Source organism: Acanthisitta chloris, unplaced genomic scaffold (genome assembly GCF_000695815.1).
Source record: "Acanthisitta chloris isolate BGI_N310 unplaced genomic scaffold, ASM69581v1 scaffold2362, whole genome shotgun sequence".
Lineage (NCBI taxonomy): Eukaryota > Metazoa > Chordata > Aves > Passeriformes > Acanthisittidae > Acanthisitta > Acanthisitta chloris.
This window is the reverse complement of record NW_008658604.1, coordinates 41921-60821: the sequence shown is the minus strand read 5'-3', so window position 1 is coordinate 60821 and position 18901 is coordinate 41921. Positions and strand designations below refer to the sequence as shown.

The 18901-nt window shown below is 42.4% G+C and overlaps 1 protein-coding gene across 1 annotated transcript in view; it reads left to right on the top strand.

Annotated features, from left to right (window-relative positions):
- Positions 1–18901, top strand: part of SORCS3 (sortilin-related VPS10 domain containing receptor 3) — a 92124-nt gene that overhangs the window by 31388 nt on the left and 41835 nt on the right. Inside the window, exons 8-10 of the mRNA XM_009085151.1 lie at positions 982–1058; positions 1167–1258; positions 5875–5982. Coding sequence (XP_009083399.1) covers positions 982–1058; positions 1167–1258; positions 5875–5982 — 277 coding nt within the window. The remainder of the gene's footprint in view (positions 1–981; positions 1059–1166; positions 1259–5874; positions 5983–18901) is intronic.

The following is an 18901-nucleotide window of genomic DNA, read 5'->3' as shown; positions in this document are numbered from 1 at the left end:
TATCAAGTAACCAGTAAGTTTAAACTCAGAATCTGGGACAGCTCGGTCAGCGAGAACACGCAATGTTTTCTAGAATGCTATTCAGTTTGGTGTCTGTGTCTGCTGCAAAGTCATTTGACCCACCTTAATTTTCTGAACCACTTCTGCCCCTGGGTATGGTTCATACCTAAACAAACAAGATTTTATTCAAGTGGAACTTACATTTCATTACTCATAGTCTTTGTCAATTGCAAACCATTCATAAACCTAGTAAGAATCTTTGTTTAGTTGACTTCACCTTCTGAGATCAGTTATGTGTTCGAGCATTTTGACAGAATCTTGAGTAGACTTTCTAGCCTCATAATCATGGGCTTCAGTGGGGTACGGGTTTCACCTTTAAACTCAGCTGTATGAGTAACTTCCCTTTGGATAGTCTCCTCTACACAGAAACAGAGATAAGAGGTAATTACCTTGCCCTTAATAAAGACTGGCAGATCACAGAGATGCAACTCACCAGCCTGAACACAAAGACTAGAAGTTCAGAGAAAAATGTGTATGGAATGAAATATCTGGTAGCCAGGGATGGTGGCTGCTATTCTGCTGCCATTCTGATGATTTGCATGAAATAGGCATGAGGTTTCATACACAGATTTTTGAGTATGTAGGTCCTTGCCTAGAAAAAGCCTGCCTTTAGTGACTTGCAATTATTGGTAATACTATCTGTTTGGAAGATAAGCTGTAATACTGTTTCTCCCCAGTGTCAATTTTCAAATGTCACAGCTCCTGTAAATGAATGTCACCACCTGACCATGGTGATGTTTTCAGATGAAATGTCACAGCTCCTGTAAATGAATGTCGCCACCTGACCATGGTGATGTTTTCAGGTGGGAATAGAATCAAGAACTGCGAAAAAGCAGTGGTCAGGCCAAGCAATTTTAGTAGCTCGGAAAAATGCTGTTCTGTGTTCATCCATACAAGAATGTCTTGACACTTGTGTTGCAGGCAATATTGGCTCTGAGCTTTCCTACACTGATGTTGGCGTGTTCATCTCTTCTGATGGTGGAAATTCCTGGAGACAGGTATGTTTTGCAGAGTGAAGGAAAGCATGGAGCCTTTTGCTATTCTTCTTCTGACTCTTCTCTTTCCAATGGAGCGGGGCACTCATGCAGTTCCTAATTTGTTTGCAGATCTTCGAGGAGGAATACAACGTGTGGTTTCTGGACTGGGGAGGGGCACTAGTGGCCATGAAACACACATCAGTGCCCATCCGGCACATGTGGTAAGGGAACTGGTTACTTTGACAAGGGTTTCTGATGGGGATAATCTGACAGATGTGGCATCACCTTGTCAACATCTGCTAGTGTCTACAAAATGAGTAAATGCAGTAATTCTTATCAGTGTTTTACCACCATTTTTGTTTTGTTGATCAATATAATTATTATCATATCATTTAATAAGTATAATGGCTCTATGTATAGTCACACATATATATGAATTACTCTTTGCACTGGTAATGTACTATGAGCCTCCAGGTGGGATTTCTTTCCCACAGACACATATATACTAAGTAAGAAGTCATCCTTTGTGCTTCAGATATTTCTGACAGGATGTATCTGTCACTTCTGCATTTTGTTCACAGAATTTAACATTAATCTAGTAAGATAAAGGGAGGGAGAAGAAACGGCAGTAGGTGTAGATAAGAACAACAGAGATATGTTTCTAATATCTCTGTCTCCTACAGTATTCAACTATCAATTTCCAGACATAGAGTGGTAGCAACTGTATATAGCTAGAGGTGAAATGGGGCAAAAAGATTTCTCAGCTGAAGATGCTGTTTTGCTATAAATGGGTTATAAGAGTCTAAACACTAAAGATACCACTCAAAATTATCCTCTCCTTCACTCTTGCCCCTCTGACTCCTGCACCAACTAAACACTGGAGAGAGGCATTCTGAAATCCAGAACTAACACTGTTTACAGAGAGTGGGTATGATGTTAGCATCACTCCAGTCTCTGGTCCCAAGTGAAAGAGGGGCATGTCTAATGGATTGACCCACCCAGATTCTAATGCCATTTAGAAGTAAATTAGTTAGAAATAGCTTTCAGAGACAGGATTTGTGATCCTGTCTGCAATATTGAGTTGTTTCAGCTTGACAGTGCTAAGCACATGTCTATCACATGCTTTTCCTGCAGAACAGGAAATGTGGCCTTCAGTGAAACAGTAAAAAAAAACCAATGGTGTTTGGCAGCAGTGATGAGCTGTTAAGGTCTCCTCTACCTGAGTCATTCTTGTACAAAATCCTTCAGTGAAATTGCAATTATTTTGAATCTGGACACCTGAAGAGGGGCTGTCTTTACCCATCACAAGCTAACATTCTAGAGATGTACCTTAAGAAAATCAATGGCTACTTTTTCAATATAAAAAGCTTCTGGACTTTATATTTCTGACCTGACAGATAACTCTGGGATGAATGCATCATAGATTTCTATAAAAGTTTGAATATGTTGCATTTGAGCATATTTCTTTACCACCTGAGCTAAAGAAACGGCTGCCTTAGTTTTGGTGTGATAATGGATTGGTAACCACAGGACTATTGGCTCATTCCTAAGGCTTTGTAATTTTTCTAGGATAGGGGAACCAAGTGCTCTTCAAGAGGTCTGTGTCTCCATTTAGAATTACAATTATATGCAAAATGAGGGTTGCAATCTTTGTCTTGTTTTCTAGTGTTCAGGAAATGGGTTGGTTATTTTATCACAAACAAACTTGTTGCAGTTATATATATGTAGTGAGTCAGGGCCAGGGGTTAGCCTGGGCCAGTACCCTCTTGTTAGCATCTTGTCAGCCTCCATAACTGGACACATAGAGGACAGTAGTAACAGGGCAGACTCCAACTTTCAGTCTGTGGTTAGAATGTCTTAGTGTGTGACTAGAAATATAAGCCACTGATAGGTAGCTCTGTTGTCATGACTGTAACTGAAGTGCCCTCAGGAAAGAGGATGTCAGGACTATGTCAAAGCCTTTAGACCAAACCAAATATGAGTAAAGGCAGGAGAAGTGTGTGCTGGTCCAGAGTTGGTGTCACCAGCATTAGGAACATGAGACTATGGCAAGTTGAGCTCTGGAAGAGTGAAAGGTGAGCCACTTACTGTAAGAGATGCCAGTCATGTATTAACCATTATTACTGTATTATTCAATCCAGCTGTAACTGTTTTAGTTGTATCTTTAATTGTGAAAGGTCTTTGGATATAAAAAGCACGTTACGTACAAGTACCTGTACTTAGATATTGGTAATTATTTGGTCACAGGTTGACTTTCCATAGGAGCTGAGAGCTCAGTTCACCTTTGCTTTGCAAAGGTTCATTTCAGTTGTGTTCCCTTTCTGCTAAGCCTCATGGAATGGCATGTGCAGTACTACGAGTGGCCCACCCACTCTATTAAATGAATAGTGATTTAGAGCTATTATCAATATGCTCCAACAGGTTTCCTCCAAAATTGCCCCCTTAGGGATTTTGGAATTTGCTTCATATTGCCTCAGTAGGCACCTGTTTTATTGGCAAGAGTGGAATAGATTAAAGGGTACATGTAAATCTATTAGTTCTCAGGCTGAAACATTGTACAGTAAGTTTCATCCTGGAGAAAAGAGGGGCAGATAATTGAAAAGCTGAGAGAACTTTAGCTAAGCTAATGAACCATGCTGTTCCCCAGAAACTGAAATGCTATTTAGAGAGATAAGCATGCAAGCAGAACGCATACAAATGCACAGGTGCATGGGAAGATACATACATTTAAATAAATAGATTTAGGACAGATAATATTTTTGTATGCTGTCGTACTCTCAGTTTACTGTCGTTAGTCTAAAGTCAACTTCCTATTCTGGCAGATGTGCATTGAAGGTGTCTTGATAGGTGATGTGAGAGACAGAGAGTTATGGAATAGTGGCTGCCAACCTTGGCTTTCCACACCAGAGATCTGAGGTTGTTCTAACCCATGGATTGTAATACATACTACAGTGGCATCCTGGTCCTTTGTTGCCATCTCAGATAGTGTCCCTGATGCTACCTACTTGGAGTGGGGAGGATTCAGTTTCCACCAAGACCCTTCTAGACAGATTCAGGCGCTCAGAAGCGTCTGCACATGCACACGTTCAACACTCTCCATCCCTTCCCAAATAAGGCAAATTTGGTTTAATGCTCACTTTTAAATGGGAAGTGTTTCCTGCTATTCAAAGAAGCTTGTGCCATATATCTTTGGTTATGTCCACTGAGATTAATCTGTCAGCCTTCATGGCTCAGGTACCTTGCAGACTTACAGAGAACTCTATAATGGCCCTGATGGGAAAGGATCAAATAATTTTATAGCCAATAAACTTTTGTGCTTCTTTGTGTGTTCTTCCTTTGCTGTTATAATTTGGAGCTGAAATTCTGGGCAGAGATTCTTGAGGAGCAATTGTGTGCAGAGTGTGGGAGCAGAGAGCAGCTTGGTTGCTTTCAGCAGTGTCCATGGACAGCAGCTCCGGGAGCTGGGTGCTGATGGCTGCAGGTTGTCTTTCCTGCTGCAGCAGCAGCTGAGTGTACACACCCTCCCCTGGCTGTTTTCTGCACTGTTGTCACAGACTGTCAGAGGGACATGAGGGCTGGTAGCTCTCCGAGGGCCGGGAAGCCAGGAGCCCACCAAGGTCCCTGGGGCAGCAGAACAGGATTTGGCAGCTATGGTCCCTCCCACTGCCCCATCCAGGAGCAGAGCAGCCAGGGTCAGCCCCAGCCCTGGACAGAGGGCAGCTCAGCAGGGACAGGGATGGGCTGAGTCCAGGCTGGGACATTGGCCACACAGGCCCATGTATGGGCAAGGCTTGAGCCTGGCACTCCTATGGCGTCAGAGAGACTCCTGGGCCATGGATTGGGGGGGAAGCCATGAGGGAGATTGGGAAGAGGCACTAAAGCAGAGGCTACCATAGTCCTCACCCAGTCTGTCTGCTGGTGTGATCAGTTAGACTATTCATTCACATACTCCTCTGCAGTTATCAGAGTGATTGCTGGGGTGGAGCTTACAGCAGGGTTTGCTAACCCTCCTGTGCTCATCTAAAAGCTCACTGTACTAATTCTACTTCAACCGAGACCCTGTCAGCTGGGTTAGGTTACGCATGCTCTTTGATAAAAATGGAAAGTAAGGTGTCCCGTAATTGTGGGTAGGGACAGATCAAAAGCCACTGAATTACACTAGTTTGTCAGGTAAAGCATGAACACTGAGCCACTAAAAGGGGAAATGCTTTAGTTTTAACCAGCATACAGCTTTGCTGCTCAACTGTAACAGGCAACGATCACCTAAACTATCCATTGAATGTGGCTCAGTTTGGTTTCCTTCCTCCATCTCTGTAAAATGGAGACCACCTCTAAAATGGCATGCAAAGAAATATTAGTAGGGCTAGAGGGGTTGTAGCTAATGCCATTTGGCATTGATACGTGGATGGGTCAAAACATCCTGTGGCTGTGATAGCAATTTTCATGCATTCAGGCCAGAGCTGCTTATGCTCTGAGTAATGCCTCATGCCAGGTGCTATTCCAGATCCAGAAACAGGTCTTGGCAATGCCTCTTGATCCCTTGAGGTCTGATCTACAGCTGCATCAAGTATATCCATGTCCTTATTGCCAGTATTTGTGCTTTCTAAGGCTTTGATCTTTCAAAGTACATGAAGAGCATGAATTAGTGGGCTGGGAAATGGCAAAGATTGGTGCTTGTCTATAAATCTAACTGCTGGAGCTTGCAGACCTTAGCCAACATTAATTGCTGCAGTTGCTCTAGAGCTAATATTTTTAAGACCTTAGCCAACATTAATTGCTGCAGTTGCTCTAGAGCAAATATCTTTGTGTGTATAAATGTTGTCTGCTTCTATCCCAGGGTGAGTTTTGATGAGGGAAGATCCTGGAGTAAATACAGTTTCACATCAACACCACTTTTTGTGGATGGATCCCTTGTAGACCCTGGCATAGAGACCCAGATAATGACGTAAGTATGGCAGCTCCTATTTTAAATTGTGATGGCAGAAGGGGTGCATGGAGATCCCCAAGTGCATGGTAAGCCTCATGGTGTGCAGTGCAGCCTTGTGTAGCTACACATATAGTGTTGCATGAAGGCATGGTGCTGTTCTGTGGGGTTTGCTGATGGTCACAGACCTGGTTGTCATGTCCATGCATCATGTGGCAAATGGATGACGGAGCCAAACTCTTTCCAGTAATGACAGGGCATATAACAAGGAGAGATGATCCCAAGCTGTAACTTGGGAGTTCACAAAGCACAGTAGGTAAATCTATTTCTCTGGGGAGTGGTGTAGCCCTGGTCAGGTTACACCTAGTGACAACCAGTGGTCCTTTCTTATAATTACTGCTGAGATTGTGTTTCTTGGATCTGATGGTCCAGAGCATTTCAGAAGTCAGAGATCTGTATGGATGCACCTAATGTCAGTTCTGTGCTTGCTCCAGCTGTGCAGCATGACTGTCTTTTGAGATGACTGCTTGCTTGTCTGCATTGTGGGGTGTACATCTGGGTTTAGCTCAAGCTAAAAGTGTTCTCATTTTGCATATGCAGAGCTGAGCTCAGAATAACCTTCCTGTTGTGGGGTGTAGTATGTTCACCCATACCATGGAAGGAAGAGCCTGGCCTGGCACTGAAGGTGCTTGGATCTTCCTCCTCCCAAGAGTGCTGAAGCGCTGCATAAGGCTGGTGGAACTGGTGGAGTAATGTTGGCACAAGAACAGGCCAGGATCTGAGTTCAATAACTGGGGGAGTGAGGGATGTTTTTAAGTTCAAAGGCAACTTCAAGGAGTCATCCAACCTCTTTCACAAAGCAGATCAGAGCACTCTGCTCTGGGATTCTGAACAAAGTAAGGACTAGATGCACTGCCTTCATTGCTTGCAGAGATAACTTCTTACTTGTATTTTCTCTGAGCTGGTTGGAACAGCTTTCTGAAAAGGATCAGAAAGCAAGGTGGCTAGGATGCCTTAGACTGAGGCATGCCTGTGAAGCATATTTGCAGTGGCATGAAGGGGTGCCTTTGGTAAATCACATCAGACACTGTTGCATCACTCCAGTTCAGGGGCAGGAGTTAGATTATAAATTTCATCTTGCAGTCAGTTTTATTTGCCTGCTTTTCTACATCTGCACCTGAAGTTCCTGCAGATTTTCACTACTTGCAAAAGAAAAGGGATTCGGGCCAAATTTATTTTCTTCTAGGCTTCAGTCCATCTGCCTACTTATGTGGCAGAAATGTGTAGGTGGATCTCACTGCTGGTGTCACAGGTAGTGACAAACTGAGAGCAGACTTGGCTATGCTTGTTATCAGTTTCTGTGCAAGTTTGGACAAGGTAATAGTTGTGTGTGTTGGACATATCTGCTAGTGATTTAAATTTATTCCAACTGTATTTGTGTTGTTATGCCTTTCAAAAACCATCTCCATCGACTTTACACAAACAGAAGTGACTATGTGTTGAGGAGCAGTCTGTACTTGCAGTTGAGCTCATCTTAGGCGCAAGGAAGAGGCTGGGGGAAAATCCTCTTCTGCTTTTCTGACAAAGGGTCATTTGAAAGGGCTTCTTTGCCATCTACACCATGAAAGAAGAAATGTTTTAGTGCTGTAGTCTTGGGGGGCTCAGGAAGGCATAGCCAACTCCCGTATAGCACATCCAAATATCCTGTGATAAAATGTCTTAGGAAGGGCAGGCTAAGTAATTATGGTTATCTTTTATGCTTTTATATAAAGCAAAGAAGCAGCTCCTATGCTTTTTCCCCAAACAGTACTGGGGCAGAATGAGGCAGCCTCTGTGTCTGTCACAGACAGCTGTGGAGATTTTATTGGAGTAGAGGTAACATTGCTAGTTTTTCCTTTATTCGAAAATGATGCCTCAGCTTTGGCTTTTTCTTCCTAAAAGTGTAGTACTTGTTTGTGTAGAAGAATATATCTGTGCATCTGCTGCCTTGCTATCTGCAAACATTGTCCCTGATTTTGCAAAGATCAAAATGCAACAGCATATGATAAACCTGTGACCCTTTTCACAAGACTGCTGTGAGCATCTTGTTGGGGAAATATATGCCAATTCCCAGCTAAAGATTAGAACCTGCAATTCTGTTCACTCACTCTATGCATTTTCTCCAAATGTGGTGATAATGTGTCACTTTCTGTGTCAGTTAATACAGTGTTTTTCTGTGAAATCCTTTATGCAATACAAAATGTGTGTTGCTTTCCAGCCACACACACATGCAGACACATGCAGACACACGTGCAGAGAGACAGATCTGAGCTCACATAAATCTGCACATCAGCACCTTCATTGAAATCAATGGAGCCAATCAGTTGCAACTAGCTGTGGATTTAGCCCATTTACTTTATAAATCAATGCAGTTTTATTTTGAGATGAAAGATGCATTATAAATCTAAGGTTATTGTTATTTATATCTCTGTAGTCTTCTGGTGGAGAATGTAGGAATCTTCCTGAATATTCTGTATTAGCTTTGATGAGAGCTGACTTTTTCTTTTGAAATCTTTGCAGGCATATTATTATTGCTATTTCTATTGTTATTGCTATTGTTTTTATTATTACTGTCATCATTAGCAGTTTTAAAAACTATTCTTAATAGTCTGTAGAAGCTGTACAAAGAAATTTCACACTATACTTGCAATAAATGTTCAAAGAAATTCCTATCCATAGCATAAAAGGAGCTGAGGAGGAAAGAGCTCATTTATAAAGCCTGTATGCAAACCATTTCTATGCAGATCACTTAGGTATTTCTCACAATGAGAATTTTAGTGAACTAATAAATAAGGGCAGTGTAGGATCATGCTGAGCTTGTGGAAGAAATCAATGCCTTACCATTGCTACTGGCCATCCTCTGAACCAAAATAACACACAGTGGGTTGGAGGAAAGGAATTTGTGTTTGTGGATAGAAATCCCAAAGATTTCAAGAATCTGATGAGAGGAGCACAAGGGTTTGGGATTAGCTTCTCCCAGCAGATGATGGGGTCAGTGGGAGCTCTTAGACTAGAAGCAGGGCTGAGGCAGAGAGACCAAAACTGTGGTCATATTTGTATACTGCCAAACTAGGTAGCTAGTGGCTTTTAAATATTTGTTTTTCATCCTGGAAAATGCAAAATATTTCATCTAGTGGTCTCAGCTGATTCCTGTTAGGGAAAATTTCTTCCGTTGATTTGTATCAAAGTGGTCTGTGTTCAACTAATTCCAAAAAATAATATTCTGAGGGGAATGCATATTAAATAGTCATTATACTCCAACTATTACTAACATATTGCATTATTAACGCTATTATCATAATACTATCTTATTAAAATCAGTATATCAGTAGAATGACTTTCCCAGCCTTTATTTTGTGTGATACACTGTGAGGGGCTCTCTGGGCTGGAGGGAGCAGCAACCACTTTACCACAGAATTTCATACCACTTCATGGCTATTATGTGAGCGGTTGCATTATCTGTCTTTATTGTATGGGTATCCTAGGCTTTTTAGACCTTCTCTGCTTTGTGCTGTGTATACATGTCTTAAGACAACCTTAAAGAACTTGCCAGTATGTTAAAATCTGTAAATTTGCATGTAGGGGCTTTATATGGTTCTGAATATCTCTGTGTACTTTGAATTGGAGCTGCTTTTAGTGGGGAGTTGGACAGGATGTCTTGCAGAGGTCTGTTCCAACCTGTTATTTCGTATGGCTATAATGGTGCAAGAGTGAATTATTTCCTTACAAGCTGAGTGGACCCTGTTAGGAATGTAGTTTTCTGACACAGAATCATGAGACTGAGTGAGATTGTCTGCCCTGGAACTAATGCCTAAGCAAGGTGAATCCAATCTTCTCCGTCCATTCCTGACTGATCATCCACTTCTGTAGTTCCTTTCATGGTTGTTTTGACACTTTTCTCATTTAGCTCCTTTAGTGTAGAGCTGTATACCAAAGCACATTTCAGTGTTTGACACAGGTGTAGGAAAAGCAGCTGTAGAAAGCAAAGGATCCTTTAGGAAAATAATGCTTAAGGGTGATGGGTTAGACATGTTCTTAGAGGACACAATAAATGCCTAGAAAGCACTAGTATTTTTGAAATCTGCAGTTTTCCAAGTTCTGTCCTGTAACCCTCACTGGTGACTAGTATATCTTTTAAAGATGTCATGTTCTGATGTGTCAGATCTAACATTCCTGTGTTGACAGGCCATAATCACGGCATGTTACTTGCCTGAGGTTGTCCACCAGGGGAAAGGAATTACATTGTATTCCCCTTCTAGTCAGTTGTGATCTATCCAAACAGAAGCAGTATTTGCTTGACAGAGTTGCTAGTTTGTACCGTTCAAATCAGACGTGAGATGTTTTCATGGGTCCAGAGAAGGGCTTTATGTTTTTCCATCTCTGACTCATAATTATTACTCCTGCCACTTCATCTGCCATGCTAAGCATCTCTCCAAACCTACATTAAGCGAAATAACCTTTTTGCTTCACAGCCCTGCATCATTTTAGAAGACTCATTATGTGTGTATGTGTGTGAACACTCATTTATAGATGGGAATCATTAATCTTGTCTGTACTGCTAAATATATATTTTTGTAGACACACCCACATGTATGTATCTGAATATATATGTATTTCTATTTATGTATACTTAATGATCCATATATATCTGGTATGCATCACTGAGCATTAACATTTTCAGTGAACTGTAAGGTGGCCTTTCAACATTGTTGGGACTGCTGCCCTTGGCTATGTGTGTTAGAAAATGTTCCTGCTTGTAAATGAATAGGTTACAAGTCCTGGCCCTTTCTAACCCCTTCTTGCTTACATGGCCATGCAGCTTTACCAGAGATGAAGTGGGAGGCTTTATTTTCCAACAGATCCATAAAATTACTGGCAATCCATAACTGGGTGGCAGAATGTGGGGCAGAATGAGTAAGTAATTGAGAAATGTTGGAAAAGGTGAGCTGGATGCCAGGGGAGATTTGAGGTGAGAAAGAAAGCATTAAGAGCACAGGCCATACCGAGTCAGACTAGAGGTCTGTCTAGCTCAGTTCCATGTTTCAGCAGTGGCAAGTAGAGGATGCTAAAAATATGTGCTAACAAAAAACCAAAAATGAACAAGCAAAAAAAAAACCCAAAAAAGAATATAATTACCTTATACAATTCTCACATTTACAGAGATTTGCAAATAAGGGAGTTGGCCAAACAAAGTATTCTTTTATTTCTAAGACATCAGTTTTTCTATTTTTATATTTTTTTCCCCTAAATACTTTTTAGAATTTAGCAGTCACATTATCCTGTGGCCAGGAGTTCCATGAGTTAACCTTTATTCTGAAGAACTGACTGACTTGTGGAAGACATCAGCAAAGTAGGTCCAGGTATGAAGGCAGACGTGGCCAGATTCTGATTCGCACTCGGCAGAGATTCAGCAGACAGAGTATGAGAAAGAGACAACAGCTCCCAGGTCCAACCTTCCACTGAGTTCAAAATTACATGGGAGCCAAGAGTCATTTTCCTGTCGCTTTCTGATAAGGTGATTATCATCTTTGCTCTTCAAGCAAGGCAACATCTGCTGTCTTCTGCTCAAGTCTTCCTGTCAAATTTAAAAGCTGATACAGGAAAGAAAATTACAAGCTGACACAATGTCCTTGAAACATTCTGCCCCTTTGCTTAGGGGTAGGGAGTTGTGGGTCTGCCACCTCTGAGTGGTGGTGCTGAGAAAAGTCAAAGTGAAACCAGAGATAGGATAGAAAATAGTCCCTTTGCTGGGATGTGGTCAGAGGAGCTGACTTTCTCCCTACAGGGCCTTTGCCCTCCATAGCCAGTACCCTGCTAGTAATCTCAGCAAATGAGAGATGTGAGTGGATGGCAAAACACCATGAGATTGTTTTTCATAGGTGGAATGGAGGTTCTTGTACAACATACATGGAGAAAAGAACCACAGTGTTCCTCAATTCTTGTGGCCCAGCAGATGACTTCAAACTTTCCTGCCATCAATCTGGTCTCTTTTCATTTCACTCTGCTTGAGGAAAAGAGAAAGAAGCTGTCTGTAAAAAAAGATATTCTGCAACTTCTGCTTCTGCTGCTGAGCCCAACAGAGCATTTGGTGATGAGGGAATCTGGAGAAAAGATTTCACCAGAGGTCTGTAGAGAGCTAAATCCAACTTGCAGCTTCCAGTGCAGAAAATTAGCGATGGGGTCATGTATGTATGTGGGCTGTTGTGCTGAAGGATCTGAACTCTATCCGTATTTATCTTCACTTTTTCTGGGAATGAAGGCTCACCAGCCAGCCTGTGCATAGCATCAGGCCTACCAAAACTGCAGGGTTTTTGAAAGATTGGAGTGCAGATTTCAAAGCCTGGTTTATCTAAATTGCATAGGTACCATTAGATACTAGAAAGGACTGGTAGGTTTTAATTGATGTCCTTCTCACATTTCAGTTTCCTTTTCTTTTCCTGCTAATTGCAATATCTGTTTGTGGTGCAACTGGCATTGTTATTAGCTATGGATTTTCCAGCAAGGCTCTGATGTGTCCTTGTGAGTTCCTTTCACTGTCCTCACTCATGGGGCTGTGCAGACTGCAGTGCATAAACCTACATAATGACTCTTCAGAACAGAGTCCATGAAATTAAAATGAATCCATGAAAATAATGATTGCACACAGGAAGAAAAGTAAAATTTGGAACTTGATCTAAGAGCAAAAATTCCAAATACAATTATTAAGTAAGGAAACCAAAATGATTGAGAGGATATTGGCATTTGCTATAGTGAGCTGCATTCCTGTATCATCTGATCTAATTTCAAAACCTTCTGGAAGTAATGAATGGCTTGGACTTTGGGATAAAATGATCAATCTGCTAATGCCATCAAGTGACTTCACAATGGACAAGAAAATGTGTGTTATAGGAATTCCCATTTTATCCCAGCAGATGATCAGTTTATACCCTGGAGCAAGACAGTTGATTACCCATATCATTATCTTCATTTGCAAGACTTAAAAACATTATTAACGATCACAGATATATCAGTGTCACTTCCTCCTCCCATCTCCCTCTCTGGCAGAGGGGTAGTCTATTCGTTAGCCTTTGGATTACTGCATGAATTCACCTAAACAGTCCACAGAGACACAATATTGATTGTGCTGCTAATACTTGCAGTATGAGCTGAGGTCTTTCTGTGGCACCTGAATAGACAAATCAGGTGATGAGGACATCTACTTAGAGTAATCTTTCTCCGACAGCATCATGTGATTTATTGGGCTTTAGGAAGAGGATGTCTATAACCCAAGATCAGTTCCCAGCAGTTGCACCATGTACTCAGACAATTCCTGGCAGAAGCCATAACACATGAAGAAGGCACTGGGCTCTGTGGCATGTATTGTCTATCTTTGGCTTTCTGGGGCAAACATTACTGTCATTGGAGTCAAGTGGTATTTATGGACAGTAGGTCAAATATTGAAAGAAATCAACAGTAGGTGAATTGAGGGAGAACAAGGGACATGCCCATGGTCAGTCACTCACCAGACTGTCATGGGGAGAACTTGGTATTAATGCAGGGCTCCTGGGTTCCAGGTGAGTACCCCACTGTGCAGACTTTTCCCATTCCTTAGGGGGAAGAAGATGCTGAGACACGTCTGTAATGATCAGACAAGGTGGATGGAGAGGTAAGCACACACAGGGAGGAGGACTAGAGAAAGGTGTGTTGACTGAAGACTTGTATTCACTGAAGTGAATAATAATTAAAATAAAGCCCTTACAGAAGGAGCCAGAATGAACAGCAGGCTGATACATGAGTACTTTTCCCTAAGTAAAAGGACAAGGTTTGCGTGATGGCAATACAATCCAGATATTTTCATCTAAAGGCTAATGTGCTTCGTTTCCTGCACTGCTAAGTGAGGACAGAAGAATCTTGGTCCTATGCTGTCCTTCCACCAACAAGTGAGCTGGGCTGTATGAAGCACTCAGGTGTGCTGTGGGGTGCACAGTCAGGGGCAGGATGCTGTGCACACATACCTTCCTCAGAGTCTTTCAGCTTCTTGTGAGAGCAAGATAGGAAATACTCTGGTGCCCTGATCCACAAACCCTCAGGGGACTGAAAAACCATATGGCCTTAGCACCTTTTCAGCTCAGCCTGGCCCTGATCCACCACAGGGCAAAGGGTGGTACAGCACACCAGACTTTCTGGGAGCTTCGAGGCTCAGTGCTGGGTTGGCTATGGAGTTCATGCTGACAGATTTTTGATCATTGGGCTGCATGAGTGGTGGAAAGCAGCTTTCCAGAGGAGCTATACTGTACTTTGAAGCTACTCACATAGTTCAGATGGTGCTACAAGCCTTTATTCCTAAGGGGAGCTTGACCTTATATGATCTTTGTACATGGTTTCCTTGTTTCATAAGCCCTTTGACACAAATATGTGAAAATTCCCCTACTGTAACTGGTCAGACATCTCATCACACCGTTGCCCAGCCAGGTACAGATCAATTCTCTCTTCTGAGCCTTCTTCTCTGGTATTTAGGCAAAGCTTGTCACCCTGCTTCACCTGTCACATGTGTTTGGAGCTTACATGTTCTGAGCAGTGGCTTCCACATTTGTATTGGACAGCTCTGGTTGGAAATCTGCTGATTCATAGGATGAAAGATTGAAACAATGAGATGTACTGTGTTATCCAGCTTCTGGCAAAGTGGCACCTGCCTCTGTTGAGACTGCAGACCCCTTAGTGGATGAAACACTCATATTACTGATACCTGTCAGTATCTTTTCTACAAGAGAGTGGCAGCATCTTCAGGTTTCAAAGCTGTCAGAAACTGGTTGTCTTTCATGAGTGCTTCGAAGAAGAGAGAGAATACTTCTGAAAAACAGCATTAAAAACTAATGTGTTTTCCCATCCCCCTTCCCAGGTGTCTCACACTCCCTTTCATGTTGCTGAGATTTCTTTTGAAGCAATTGTCATGTAAAGTGGCTTGGGAACATTGGAAATAAATTTTTTAGAGGCCAAATTTCAAAAGGTTTGGTTTGTCATTCAGTAAGTTCTTATTTTGATAGCACTTTCTATTTTAAAAAATAATCATAAAAAAATTCCCTGTCTCCCCTGTTGGTTTGTGCAGTGTTTGTGCAGCTAAAGGAGAAATCAAGTCCAAACTGTAGGGCTGCTTTGTAATTATATGTTCTGCAGATTACTTACTAATTGCACTTGGCATTACTTGCTAACTAAAAGATCATGCTGTACCATGTTATTTGCAGTGGTTTTCCTCTTCTGCTAGCACTTTAAAGGAACTGCCTATTGAGCTGATGAATAATCCCAGGACTGTTTCCAAAGCTGAGGAAAAAGGATCTGCCATGATTGTACTGCATGATTTTTGTTGCAAGGTTTTGGTTTTTTCTCTGTATTCACAGAAACACTTCTCCTCTCTCCCTCCTGACCTGAAATCTGGCAGTGGTGCAGCTTTCTGTGACTGGTTCAATATGGATTACTAGAGGCAAACACTTTGAATTTTTGTCCTGTGGAAAACCTCCATGTCATGACATTCAGTTTTGCTTAGAAGTGGAAATAAATCACTTCCTTCAGATTTTAGCTGCATGAGGAATTATGTAAAATTCTTGTTTGACCCTTCCCCTTGGGAGATAGAAACAATCATAGAATGGGTCAGGTTGCAAGGGTCATCTGGTCCAACCTCCCTGCTCAAGCAGGGTCATCCTAGAGCACATGGCACAGGATTGCATCCAGACAGGTTCAGAATATCTACAGTGAACCAGACTCCACGACCTCTCTGGGCAGTCTGTTCCAGAGCAAAGTCACTTGCACAGCAAAGAAGTTCTTCCTCATATTCAGGTAGAACTTCCTGTGCCTCAGTTTCTGCCCATTACCTCTTGTCTTATTGGCTGGCACCACTGAGAAGAGCCTGGCTCCATTCTCTTGGCATCCCACCTTAAGATACTTATATACACTAATGAGGTCTCCTCTCAGTAGTCTCTTTTCAAGTCTGAATGCTTCCAACTCCCTCAGCCACTCCTCATAGGAGAGATGCTCCAGACCCTTAATCATCTTTGTTGCCCTCCAGGAGCTCCATGTCTCTCTTGTACTGAGGAGCCCAGAACTGGGCAGAATACTTCAGATATGGCCTCATCAGGCCTAAGTAGAGGTGCAGGATGACCTCCTTCGACCTGCTGGCAATACCCTTCCTAATGCACCCCAGGATTACATTGGCTTTCTTGGCCACAAAAGCACACTGCTGGCTCATGGACAGCTTGTTGTCCATTGGGACCCCCAGGTCCTTCTCCACAGAGCTACTTTCCAGGAGGTCAGTGCCCAACCTGTACCAGGTCTGAAGCCTCCCAGCTCCCCCAGCCACTCCTCATAGGAGAGATGCTCCAGACCCTTAATCATCTTTGTTGCCCTCCAGGAGCTCCATGTCTCTCTTGTACTGAGGAGCCCAGAACTGGGCAGAATACTTCAGATATGGCCTCATCAGGCCTAAGTAGAGGTGCAGGATGACCTCCTTCGACCTGCTGGCAATACCCTTCCTAATGCACCCCAGGATTACATTGGCTTTCTTGGCCACAAAAGCACACTGCTGGCTCATGGACAGCTTGTTGTCCATTGGGACCCCCAGGTCCTTCTCCACAGAGCTACTTTCCAGGAGGTCAGTGCCCAACCTGTACCAGTGCTCAGGGTTATTCCTCTCTAGGGGCAGGACCTTGCATTTGCCTTTGTTGAATTTCAGAAGGTTCTGCTCTGCCCATTTCTCCAACCTGTGAAAGTCCTTCTGAAGGGCAGCACAGCCCTCTGAGAATTCAAATCAAAATTTTTTTAAACTAATTTGTCACCATGCAAGCTCCTGTCTGCTGTTGGTATATCCTTGGTGTTTCATTGCTGTTGTATTTTCTCCCCCCAAATAGTAACAGTGGAACATGGCCTTATATCTGAGATGGTCAAAATTACACTAATTTGCACCAGATGAAAATGTAGATCCAAATGGATGGTATGTTCTATTTGGAAGAAAATGCATCTCTTCTTTCTAAAAAAAAAAAAAAAAAAGCCATTTTTCTTACTTTTTGTTGGTCCACAGGCAGAAGTACAGCAGCCCTGAATCATCACCCATTGCCCTCAGGCTACTGTTGCTAGTTGACAGGTCAGTCAAAAGCAACTAAATTAAAAGCACCAAAGCAGCTCTTAAAAATCATATTTATTGTTTAGGAAAAAAATTGGACCGTGTTTTTTGTTGGCAATTTCCTGCCTTTCCAGTGTCATCTTTCATATTTTATGTTTCCATTGTTTCCAGTCTCTCACTCCCTGCATCATGTTGCCAGGCATGAGGCAGTATAACTCTCCCTCTTCCACTCCCTAATTGTTGATCTGTGTCTCTTACAATTAAGCTCCACTTCCTTGTCTCGGTCCCTTTCCATCCAATTTCCATGTAACTGGTGATCTCCTCTAATGCTAATCCCATCTAAACACTAATAAAAAAAGTATTGGGAGGTTACACAACCTGTTTGGTTTTCTCTAAAGCCATGATTTATGTTTAATTCATGAGAAGATAGCTCATCTCTCACCACCTATTCATAAAATCTGGCCCTGCCAGCAAAATCTGCAACTGTTCCATTGCTGCTTGTGTGGTTTTGGCCCTAACAGCTCAGCCCACACATAGGAGCTAGTCCTACTTTACTGCTACTTTCTTACACAGAGATGGCTTCAGATTTCATAACAGGCCCTCCCTCTGCTTTGTGTGAAATTGTCAGCATTTTCTTTTATTGCCTCAAAAGTGATGGTGGTACATTTATGTACCCAGACCTTCTGTAAGTGTTCACTGAGCCAGGAGCTCTAGCATAGCCTCACCGTTTTTCCAGGTAATGTAGGACCAGAGTAGCCTGACTAGTGGGGAGAAAAATCCAAACCAAATCAAGACAATTATGAACATGAAAGAACCTTCTACAGGGACACAGTCAATTCTGCACTAGATCTAGTACATTTGGCTGGAATGTGACTCTTTCTTCCAGGCCATCCCCCTGTCTTTGGTCTGTGTAACCCAGCTCTCTCGATCCCAGGAAATAACAGCAACTGGTTTGTGTTGCCTCCATATATTCATGCCATGCTGATCTTGAACTAATCAGTTTTCCTGGAACATGGAACACTGGGGATATAAAGTACAATAACCAACAGCAAACCCCAACTCACTTCTGGCTAGGCTTCTTGTCTCCACCTCGGTGCTGGCTGTGTAAGTGCCAGAATAGGTCTTACAAAAGAACCTTATTCTCCAAGCTTGCCAAGAGCCACAGGAATGGAAATGCAGAGCTTAGACATATGCAGACTTTAACTGGCAACCTCTTAGATCCATGTCTATGCAGCATGCCCAAAATGTTAAATGCCTTTAGAGTTCATGAGAGCAGACCAGCCAAATTTGAATAGCTCTGATCCTTAACTTTTGCAAGCTGATGCTTGTGATGACCCACCCTTAAGGGGAGGAGTGGGGGGGAAAGCACCTAGATTAGTAAATGCTCATGGTCAAAAGGAACAAAAAATGAGTCAGAGGGTCTGCAAACAATCAGAAAGTTTTATTAGTAAATTACACAGCATGGAAATTGGTATATTAGTCCCTGACCTACTATATAAACACACAGCAGTGGGGTTTGGATAGAGGGGTAGAGTGAAAGAGAAAAGAGAAATTAAAAACGGAGAGATGCATTAAAGGAAGAAAAGAAAGAGAGAAGAGAGAAAAAATAAGAGGGGAAAGGGAAAAAGATCACCAGTCCTGGTTCCAGCATCGATCAGGCCAGTGTCATTGCAGCTTCAGTGTTGATCCAGCTGATAAGCATCAATCCAGGTGATAAGGTATGCAGGGTCTAGGGGGAGCAGCCACCATGGGCTCAGCAGGGGTACCTTTTGTGGATAGGTTCTTCTGGCCCCGAGATAAATTTTTTGGTTT